Genomic DNA, 11,390 nt, shown 5'->3' with positions numbered 1-11,390 from the left:
AACCGCAGCGCTTCTCCCCACAGAATCGGAGGGAGAACTCAGCGCAGGGCCCTGGGGCAGAAGGAGCCAGCACGGCTCGTCCCAGCCTTCATCCCGCGAGGAAGAGAGCTGTGCGGCTGAGCTGGGCTCCGGGAAAGCTCGGGAGCGCTCCAGCGGGGATCCCTGATGAACAAAAACCCTGTCAGGGCTTCAAATGCAATTAAGCCACTTAATTTTCCTCCGCCCCCCCCCGCCTTGTGCCGCCTGCCCACCCCCATCCCCATTCCCGGGGAGCGGGAGCCGGGAGCAGCGGCGGCCCCGTCCCTGGGGAAGGCGGCTCTGCCACGTCCCAGCCGCTGCACAGGGAGCTCCGCTGGGGATTGGAGGGGAAAAGCCCAGAAATTGGCCTTGTTATTCCTGCTGGGATTTGGGTGGTGACAAATTAATGAGTTTCCACCCCAGAACCTCTGGAGAATTAATTGGGAGGGAGATTCGTTAACATCGAGGAGCAAATTGATCTGTTAAAAAAAAAAAAAGAAAAGGAAGGGAGGATATTTTCAATCAGGCTTTGCTTTTTGGGGGTTGTTTCTCCCAAAAAGCCACTTGTTATTATCAGCACTTCCCCCTTCGAGGGCTGGGACCTCAACTGCAGTATCTGACACTGGGGACTCCCTGTGGGGCACAGATCCACGTGCCCCAACCCCATCCCGAGCTCCAGGGAAAGAGGGAATTTCAGCAGAGTTGGAAAGATCCACCCCCAAGCCACGACTCCCCGGGAGGAACGACCCTGCCCTGGGAGCTGAGACCCCACAGCATCGGGAATTGCTCATCCCTGAAATCCCCTCTCCGGAGTGCGGCCGTGCTGGTTTCCTGCTGCCGGAGAAGGAAATTTCTCCCAGCTAAAAAATAGCTTAAAGGGGACCCCAGCTGGCTGAAGGCAAAGGCGGCTGCAGCGGCAGCGCGGCCGGGAGGCAGCGCTGGGCTCGGGGGAGCCGCGGAGCCGGGTCCCGATGCTCGGGGGGGATGGAGGGTTCAGCGCACGGGAGGCCGGAGCAGCCCGAAAATTCCCGGCAGCGGTGAATTGGATGAGGCTGAGCACGTGTCCACGGCGACTGCAGGAGGCGAGGGGGGGCTTGGTGAAGCAGTTGTTGGAGCAGCAGGAATCCTGTTCCAAGATTTTTGGGGCTCTTGTGACAGTGCCAAGATGAGAGGCACATCTGGAGCCTGTCCAGCTGTGCCTCAGTTTGCCCATCGCCCTGACGCATCCTTGGCGGCCGGTGAGAACCTGGGAGGTGCCAACTGTTCCACTTTTCTCCCTCCCAGCCTGTTCCAGCTCTGGGAATCTCATCCCTCCGGCCCCCAGGCCCTTTCCTCCCACCACGGCACCTCCAAATGTGCGGAGCAGGACCCACTGTCCCCACCTCCAAGGATGCCACCCAGGCACAGGGGACACTGTCATCCCCCATCTGCCAGTGGGCCGGGGGCTGCTGAGACAGCCCAGCCCAGGGAAGGGCGACAGGGGGATTTGGGAAGGAAGGTGTGCCCGCTCCTGGGAGCATTCCTTGCCGTGTGTCTGAGCGCAGGGATGGCACAGGGCTGGCACAGGGCTGGCACAGGGACACGGATGCTGTGTGGACACGGCATGGTGGGGACCTGCCCTGGCGCAGGAGCCCAGCTGTGATTAATCAATGTCCAAGTGAGAAACAAGGTAAAAATGTGACCAAGGCTGGGGGCAAGCAGGAGATGGCTGGAACAGGTGACAGGGATGGAGGTCTTTGCTCCTGGCCCCGCTTCCTGCCTCTTCCATGGCTCATTTTTTTCCCTGCTGTGGGAGAGGGAGGTCTGGACCATGGGGTCCCTGTCACCCACAGCACCCCGGCGACCTCGGGGTGATGGCTGGCCCAGGGTGGCACGTGCAGGAGCTTTGGGGTGGTGGCAGCCTGGGGTACAGAGGACACAGGGGTGACAGGTGCCCAGGCACGGGGTGCCACGTATAGGGAACCAGGGGGTGATGACTGTCTGGGTTTGGGGTGCCACATGCAGGTGCCTCTTGGGCTGGTGACAGTCCCGGATGCCTGCAGGGACCCTGGGACGGTGACTGTCCCACGAGCAGGGTGCCATGTGCTGGGACCTCGGGTGACAACTCCCTGGGCATGGCGTGCTGCGTGTGGGGACTCCGGGATGGCACCTGCCGGGACAGGGGGTGCCACAGGGATCCCCAGCCCTGCCTGCCCACAGCCAGTCCCCCCCGAGCACCCCCCGCGGTACCAGCATCTCCCACTCCCCCTCCCTGCGGCCCGGGACGCTCCCCCCTCACTGCCGCACTGCCCCCCCTCGCCGCCCCCCCGGGGGGAGGCCCCACCTCCCCCCCGCCCCCAGCCCCATTTCCCGGGCGGGACCGTTCAAAACCCGCCCGGCGCCGCCGCTCCCCGGATTCCGCCGCCGCTTCCCCGGGGCCGGGGCCGAGGATGCTCCGGCTGCCGGCGGCGGCGGGGGGGCGGCGGGTGCGCGGCGGGGGCTGAACCGCGGCGGCAGCGAGCCCCGGCCTGCCCGGGACACTTGGCGGGGAGGAAGAAGAAGAGGAGGAGGAGGGAGGAGGAAGACGAAGAGGCCGCCTTCAGCCTCGGCCCCGCCATGCCGGGCCCCAGCGGGGAGCGTGGCCCGGTGGCAGCGGCTCCCCGGGGTCTGTGAGCGGCCCGGGGCCGGCGGAAGGGGGGCCCCGGGAGGAGGTGGGGGGGCTCCGGGCGGAGGGGGGACCCCGAGCGGCATGGCCAGCCCCGTCCCCCCCGCCGCCACCGCTTGCACCGGGATTTAACCGGCGCTTGGATGCTTTCACCTCCCGTTTCCACTTCGGGAGGGCATGTGCGCGGGGGAAGCGGGCCGCCCCCAGCGGAGCCCCCCCGCGCCCTGACTCCACGGTGAGGGGCTCGGCCGCCAGCCCCGTCCCGCCGCCGGCCCCGGAGGACGGGGAGCGCCCGCCCGCCCCGGCCCCCCCTGGCCGGTGGGTACCGGGCGGGGGGCGGCGGGTACCGGCAACTTGTGTTTAGCGTCCGGCGCTACCGACTGGGGCGAGCCCCCCTTCTACCCGAAGAGATTTGGGTTTAAACTTTGGGTTTTGGGGAGACCCGAAGATGCCTTTCCACCCGGTGACGGCGGCGTTGATGTACCGGGGGATCTACACCGTCCCCAACATCCTCGCCGAGCAGCGCCCCGTGGAGATCCCCGAGGATGAGCTGGAGGGTGAGCGGGCTCGGGAGGCTGCGGGGGCTACCTGGGGATCAGGGGGGATGAGGGGGACATCCCATGGGATTGCGGGGTGAGGAGGTTTGGGGGACCGGGAAGTCCATCCCGTGGGATGCGGCTGTGCGGGAGTCGGGGTGCGCGTTCCCCCGGCGCCGTGGGGAGGCTGAGGGCGAGCGGGATGCGGATGGATGGAGAAGGAGGAGGAGGAGGAGAAGGAGGAGGGGAAGGAGGAAAGCTGAAGCGGGGAGGAGGCGTGCGGGGGTCCCGGGCCCCCGGTTGTGGCAATATGACACAGCAGGGACCGGCGATAGTGGCGGGGGACCGGTTTCCCCTTCGCGGCGCGGCGGGGTCACCCCCTCCCCGCTGTCATAATATGACAGTAGCTGGTGGCGCGGGGAACCCGAGGGGTGGCTGTCACCCGTGCCACCCCCCGGGTCACGGCAGCTCCACGCAGTCCCGGTGACACCGGACTCCGGCCGGGAGGAGCGGCCGGCGGGGCTCTGCCCACCCGTGCGATGAGAGGGGCCGAGCTCAGCTCGCTGCCACCAGAATGGCTTTTTCCGCCCCAAAAGTTTGCCGGGGCGGCGGGACGGGCACTGGCGGTGCCCGGCTTTGGGGTGTCCCTGGGGAACCCGGGGTAAAGGGGCACAGCATCCCCGGCTCCAGACCCGGCTCCAGGGGGGAAGCTGAGGCACGGGGGGTGACCATACCATGTCCCCACTGCCTGGGGAGAGGAGCCTTGGCCCAGCACCAACCCTGGAGTCCTCGGCATCCCCGTGGGGAAACTGAGGCAGGGAGCTACAGGGCTAGGGGTGCGGAGAACCCCAAAATCCATTTGGGAGCCCTGAGCAGGCATTTACACCAGCGTGCAAGGGCTGTGTGTGAGTGTGAGTGTGTGTGAGTGTGTGTGAGTGTGTGCAGCTCTGCAGGGTGTGCATGTGTGCTGACGTGCCTGTCACAGCCTCACTGCAGGGGCTGTGTGTGTGTGCGCAGGCATGGCACACCCCCTGCACACCGTGCTGTGCGTGTGCTCACACCTCTGTGTGCTCACACATCTGTACGGTCACACATCTGGATGGCCACACATCTGTATGCACATGCACGGCCTCGCTGCAGGGTGGCTCCGCGTGTGTGGCTGTGCCAGTGCCAGTGTCACTGTGTGTGTGGCTGTGGCAGCGTCACTGCTGTGTGGCTGTGGCAGTCTCGGTGGCTGGGCCCGTGTTTGTGTCACTGCAGCACGTGTGTGTGCCCATGCACAGCCTGGCTGCAGGAGGTGTTTGTGTGAGTGTGCACACACAGTGGCACAGCAGGACGGGCTCGCACGCACAGCCCTGCTGCAGAGGGTGTTTGTGTGCCTGTGCACGGGCACAGCATGGCTGCAACGTGCTGGGGTGTGTGTGTGTGTGTGTGTGTGTGTGTGTGTGCAAACACCAGCACAGCTCTGCTGCAATGGGGCTGTGTCTGTGTGCATGCACAAGTGCAGCTGTGCGCGGTGTTGGTGTGTCTGTGTGCACAAGTGCAGCATCGCTGTGATGTGGTTGTGCCGGTCCATGCGTGTGTGCCCACACAAGTGCAGCACCACTGCAAGGGGGTGTGGATGTGCAGGCACAGGGATGTTACTGCAGGGGGGCTGTGTGTGTCTGGGTGTGTATACATGCACAGATGCAGCTGTGCTGGGTGTTGGTGTGTGCACATACAGGTGCAGCACCACTGCATTGTGGTTGTGCACGTCTGTGTGTGCACAAGTGCAGCACCACTGCAAGGGAAGTGTGTGTGTACATGCACCAGTACCTCAGTGCAAGGTGTTTGTGTGTTTGTGCACATGCACAGGAGCATCTGTGCAAGGTGCTGGGGTGTGCATGCACAGGTACAGAACCACTGTGAGGTGCATCACTGCCAGGTGTTGGAGTATGCTGCATCCATGCACATGCATGTCCCTGCACAGGGACTGTGAGTGCACAAGTGTGTGTGTGTGTGTGTGCGCACAAGCACATGGCCCCAAGGTGCTGGGGTGTGTTTGCACACTCACACACGTCATTGCAATGTGTGTGTGCACACAGGTACAGCATCACTGTGATGTGGTTCTGGCTGTGTCCCTGTGTGTGCACACGTGTCAGTGCAAGGGGTGTGTGTGTGCGTGTCTGTGTGTGTTTGTGTGTGTGTCTCTGTGTGTTTTTGTGTGTGTGTGTGTGTGTGTGTGTGTGTGTGCGTGTTTGCACACCTGGGCACATCCCTGCAAGGTATTGGTGTGTGACACCAGTACAGCATCACCATAAGGAATGTGTGTGTGTTTATGTGTGTGTGTTTTGTATGTTGTGTGTGTGTGTGTGTGTGCACGTGTGTGTGTTTATGTGTGTTTGTGTGTGTGTTTATGTGTGTTTGTGTGTGTTTATGTGTGTATGTTTGTGTGTGTGTGGGTGTGGGTGTGTTTATGTGTGTGTGTGTGTGTTTGTGTGTGTGTGTGTGTGTGCACAGGTCTGGTGTCACTGCCAGGGGTGTCCCAGCCTCGCTGCACTGGGGTATGTGCAAGTCCTGCAGCTGTGTCTGTCTGTGTGTGTCTGTATGTGTCTGTCCATGTGTGTCTGTCTGTGTGTCTGTGTCTGTCCGTGGGTCTGTCTGTGTGTCTGTCCATGTCTGTGTCCGTGTGTGTGTCCGTGTGTCTGTCTGTGTCTGTCCGTGGGTCTGTCCGTGCCTGTGTGTGCTCACACCCCTCCATGGTGTCCATGTGCCCACTCCCCGTGTCCCTGGGCTCTTGTCCCAGTTCACCCAGTCCCCGGGGTCCCAGTGCGGTGTCCCCCCCTCCCTCAGCACCCACCTATGGCAGCAGGGACCGATGGCACTGCAGGGAGCCCCAGGGGGACCCCACAAGGTGCCAGACACCCACGGGCTGCCACCTCCTCCTGTCCCCTGGCTTGGGGACACCGGTGACATCCTGACACGGCTTCCCACTGAGCTGAGCAGACTCAGGGCAGGGGGTGCTCCGTGGGGAGCCAGGACCCCACTGTGGCCACTGTCAGGACATATCCTTGCTTGTCCCCCAACACCCTGAGCCATCTGATGAGGAGCGACCTTGGAGCTCTTTGGGATGAGCATCCTTGAAGGACGAATTTTGGGGGTGCCTGGAGTGTAGTGAGGCCCCCTAGGAGCACAGGGAGAAGCTGGAGGATCTCCTGCTCAGGCAGGGACACTGGCCATGGAGAAGCTCACAATGACAGGCCAAAATCCCACAAAACTCCCCCAAAACACCTTGAAGACATCACTGATGTGACACCATCCAGGCAGGGATGTTCCCAAGCACTTGGGATCAGAACTGTCACCCAATATGGGTTTCTTTCCCCAAACCCAAAGTTCACAGCCCATTTCTCCTGCTTGGATCCTCCAGCACAAATCCCCCTGGCAGCCACATGGAGAAGGAAGAGGCACCAATGTCCTGGCCTGGCTTCCCACTGTCCCCCAGCACAAATTCCCTGGTCCTTTTCCATCAGCCTGGTTCCAGCCTCGCACATAAGATGGCATCAAAAAGCCAGAAACTGCCCCAAAAAGGAGCAGAGTCCTGAGTGCAGCAGGAGGTGGGGTGGAGTCAAGGGACTCAGGCCGTGCCTCAGTTTCCCCGCAGCCTCTCCCTGCCACCCTGCAGGGATCTTCCCCCACATCCCAGGGGTTCCTTTTGAGCCAAAACCCCCCAAAGCTCCCACTTCTTCCATCCTCCTCTGCACCAGACAGGGCCGAACACTGCAGCAATTTTGTCAAGATTTAGGATACTTTTTGGGTGAAGTGTGGCACAGCTCCAGCACCCTCCCCTGGACCCCAGGATGGGGGCACAGACCCACACTAACTCCACGGGATGGGGCACAATCCCACCCCGAGACCCCGGGATGGGGCCAATCCCCAGCCCCCAAGGATCCTCAGGAACGCTACCGGCTGGATATGCAGCCCCAGGGATGCCCCCGCGGCAGTGCCCACCTGGTGGCACCCCGCGGCAGTGCCCACCTGGTGGCACCCCGCGGCAGTGCCCACCTGGTGGCACCGCAGGCTCAGGCACACCCAGGGATGCAGTTTCAGGGCAGAACGCAGCAGCAGCAAGGGCAGGGTGGGTGCGGCGAGCGGGTGACTGGAATTGGGGCAAATATTTGGGGTCTGTTGGGCAGGTGGGACCCTGCTGGGGAGGCTGGGGGCTTCATGCTGGCTGGGGGGCAGGTGGGACCTGCACAGGGGTTCTGTGGGTGCTGGAGCAGGAAGCTCAGCCGGACTCATTCCTGCTCTTCCCCCAGAGATCCGGGAAGCCTTCAAGGTGTTTGACCGCGATGGCAACGGGTTCATCTCCAAGCAGGAGCTGGGCACGGCCATGCGCTCCCTGGGGTACATGCCCAACGAGGTGGAGCTGGAGGTCATCATCCAGCGCCTCGACATGGATGGTAGGACCCCCACAACCCAGGATGGGGATGGGGACGGGACCCCAGCAGGGTGAAACACAAAATTCTCCCCTATTTCCACCCCACATGCTGGACACGACATGGGATGAGCCTGACCCAGGCTCTGCCTCCCGCTGGAGCCTCCCCCTCATCCATCATCATCATCATCATCATCATCATCATCATCATCATCATCATCATCATTGCCACTGCAGCTTTGTTTGGGATGATTTAAGGATCCTGGATGTTTGTGGGATCACTAAACCTGCTGGGACCACGCTGCCGAGGCTGGATCCTGCACCCTGTGTCCTCAGCACCCATCACCCTCCAGCACTCGCTGCCACTGTGACCCTGTCCCCACCCCTCCCTCACCCACAGGGACCTGAAGGAGCTCATTATTTTATTGCTTTTCCTTTTTTCCCCCATTTAAAAGCCTTTCCGGCAGCGCTGCCAAGGCGCCGCTCCCCTCATTACTCATCGTTAGTGCTGCCCTGACAGCCCCAGGCCAGCGTCCCCCACTGCCAGGGGACATGGCCAGAATGGCCACCAGGCACCAGCAGGGTCACAGCCACCACTGGGGTCCCTGCTGGAATTGGGGTCCCAGCTGGAATTCAGGGTCCAACTGTTGTTCAGAGTCCTGGACGGTGTTTGGCTTCCCTGACCAGTACTGGGGGCTCCAGGTGACACTGGGTGTCCCCAGATCCCAGTGGAAGGGGGCCCAAATGGCATTGGAGGTCCCCAGATGTTGCTTGGGGTCCCCAGCAAACACTGGGGATCCCTACTTGGCAGTGAGAGTCCCAGCCAGCACTGGGGACCCCAGCCAGTGTTGACATCCCAGCTGGTGTTGGAGACACCAAACTTGGTTGGAGGTCCCCACCCAGTACTGGAGTCCCTGCTTGGTTTTGGGGGTCCTCAGCCAACATTTGTGGTCCCCAGTTAGCCCTGGGAGGCCTCCAGATGGCATTGAGGTCCCAGCCAGCACTGGAGTCCAGCTCATGTTCATGTCCTGGATGATGATTGGTTTCCCCAGCCAGCACTGGGGTCCCAGATCACATTTTGGGGGGACTAGGTGGTGTTAGGGTGTCCTCAGTTGGTCCAGGGGTCCTGGCTGGCACTGGGGACCCCATCCAATGCTGGACATCCTGGCCAAAGTTGGAAGTTCCCTAAATTTGCTGGAGGCTCCAGCTGATCGTGAGGTCCCCATCTGGTTTTGGGGATCTGTGACCACCCATGGGGCCCCTTCTGGGAGGATGAGCGTCCCATGTGCCCCATGGCCCTGCAGGGGGTGACAGCTAGCCCTGTGTCCCACAGGTGATGGGCAGGTGGACTTTGAGGAGTTTGTGACATTGCTGGGGCCCAAGCTCTCCACCTCAGGCATCCCAGAGAAATTCCACGGCACTGACTTCGACACCGTCTTCTGGAAGGTAGGGACACCCCCACGGGATGGTAGGGACACCCCTGTCCCCCATGAGAAGGCAGGAAAACCCCTGTCCCCCACGGGAAGGCAGGGACACCGCTGTCCCCCACGGGAAGGCAGGGACACCGCTGTCCCCCATGGGAAAGCAGGGACACCCCTGTCCCCCACGGCAAGGCGGGGACAGCCCCATCCCCTCCTGGAGCATCACCCCAGAACCTGCACCAGGGAGGGCTCAGGGTCAGGGCCAAGGTTGGGGTTGGGATCAGGGATAGGATGAGGGTCAAGGCTGGAATTGGGCTTGGGCTGAAGGTGAGTCAGGCTCTGGGTCAAAAATGACATTAGGGTTGGTTTAACAGTCAGGATTAGGTTTAAGATTAGGATTAGGATCAAGCTCAGGCTCAGGCTCCAATTTAGGGTTAGTATAAACTTTGGGGTCAGGGTCAGCACTGGTTTAAGGGTTGGGGGTAGGGCTAGGTTTAGGATCAGGGTTCAGGATGGAGTCAGGGTTAGGATGAGGGCTGGGATCAGGTTTAATGGTGGGGCCAGGGTCAGGACTGGGGTCAGGAACAGGTTCAGGGTCAGGATTGATATCAAGGTCAGGACAGGGGTCAGGGTCAGGATCAGGATGAGATTCAGGATCAGTGTCAGGGTGCACCCCCTGAGCTCCTGTGCCCCTGTCACAAACAGGCCACATTTGGTGCCAGGACCCTCTGTGTGCTCCTCGCTCTGTGGGGGTTCACCAGGACACCAGGCCTTTCCCAGACAATTCCAGGGTGATCCACCCAAATCGCCACAGCCAAAGGTTCTGGGGGACCCCGGAGCCCCCTGTGCTGCCGGCCATGGGGTCACCCCGAGCCCCCCGGTCCCCTCAGTGTGACATGCAGAAGCTGACGGTGGACGAGCTGAAGCGGCTGCTGTACGACACCTTCTGCGAGCATCTGTCCATGAAGGACATCGAGAACATCATCATGACGGAGGAGGAGAGCCACATGGGCACGGCCGAGGAGTGCCCCGTCGACGTGGAGAGTGAGTGTTGGGCACCGGGAATGCCAAACCCCGCACGGGGATAGCACTGGTTACCCTTAGGACCAGGAGAGTGTATTTGGGATTGGGGTAACGTGCTGTTTGTCCCACCCCCAGCCTGCTCCAGCCAGCAGATCCGCCAGACCTGCGTGCGGAAGAGCCTCATCTGCGCCTTCGCCATCGCCTTCATCATCAGCGTGATGCTCATCGCCGCCAACCAGGTGCTGCGCAGCGGGATGAAGTAACGGGGCGCCCCCGCCGCCGGGGACCCGCCGCGACAGCGAGGAGGAGACACCTATAAATATCTATAAATATCTCTATGTACATCCATCTGTGGCCCAGAGACGTGACCCCCTCGGGCGGGGGGCAGCCGAGGGGACAGAGCCGCGCCGGGGCCCCGCCGTGCCGGGCGCTGCCGTCGCTGCCGTTGGCAGAGCACGGAGACTTTGGTACCGACACCGACACACCGACCCCCCCTCGCCAGACAAAATCCGACCCGTGAGTGCATGTGATGTGCATGGAGCCCCGTGAGCCCCCTCCCCGCGCCGGGGCGGCCCCTCCCGCGGCGGATCCCGTCGGATTCTCCGATCTAGCGTTAGAGCTCATATTTAGGATAAACCAAATCATCCCCTAAGCAATACACGCGCCTGAGATGGTTCCTAGAGCTGGGAGCGTTTGCATGGACTTGGCTGCCAAGGGCTGGATTCCACCCCCCCCAGAGCCCCTCCCCGTCCCCGTGCCGTGCCTCGGTTTCCCCACCTGCCCGGTGCGGGGACATTCCTGACCTCCTGCTTGATGCACTTTGAGCCGATCCCCCCTGGGAAGAGCCGGAGCGACCCCGAGGCCGGGGAGCCCCGCACGCCCCGGAACCCCCAGCCTGTATGTAGCACCCACCTGGGCACGGACTGGTTTGGGTTTGGGGCCGTTTCTCATTCTTTGGAGTTTTTGGGGTTTTTGGGGTGGTGTTTTTGGTTTTGTGGTTTTTTTTTTTTCTGTTTTTGTTTTTGGTTTTTTTTTTTGTTCTTCCTGGTTGATTGTTTCCGATCTGAAATAAAACTGGGATTTCTGAAGCGCTCTGGGCTGTGGGGGCTCCTGGAGATGCTGGGGTGGAGGGCGATGGGGTGGGGCCCTGGGAGCACCTGTGGGTGCTGCTGAGTCCTCCTGGCAGGGGAGGTGGGCACTGGTTTGGGGGGCTGTGACCCCCAGACTCTGGGGGCTGGAGCATCCCTAAACTTTGGGGCAGTGGGACCTGGCTCCTTCCCAGCAGCTCCCACGTCCCCCACCCCACTCCAGCTGTGGATCCTGCTACAGGTCCT

The 11,390-nt window shown here is 62.0% G+C and overlaps 1 protein-coding gene across 1 annotated transcript; it reads left to right on the top strand.

Annotated features, from left to right (window-relative positions):
• Window positions 1-2,960: 2,960 nt before the first annotated feature.
• CABP7 (calcium binding protein 7) lies at window positions 2,961-11,093 on the top strand. The gene is made up of 5 exons (XM_059863337.1): window positions 2,961-3,219; window positions 7,494-7,637; window positions 8,946-9,058; window positions 9,924-10,077; window positions 10,192-11,093. Exons 1-5 carry the CDS (start codon window positions 3,111-3,113, stop codon window positions 10,317-10,319), a joined length of 648 nt encoding a protein of 215 aa, XP_059719320.1. The 5' UTR covers window positions 2,961-3,110; the 3' UTR covers window positions 10,320-11,093.
• Window positions 11,094-11,390: the final 297 nt, after the last annotated feature.

Source organism: Haemorhous mexicanus, chromosome 19 (assembly GCF_027477595.1).
Source record: "Haemorhous mexicanus isolate bHaeMex1 chromosome 19, bHaeMex1.pri, whole genome shotgun sequence".
In the NCBI taxonomy this organism is placed as follows: Eukaryota; Metazoa; Chordata; class Aves; order Passeriformes; family Fringillidae; genus Haemorhous; species Haemorhous mexicanus.
The sequence above is the reverse complement of the archived record's forward strand: the minus strand, read 5'-3'. Positions and strand labels throughout refer to the sequence as shown.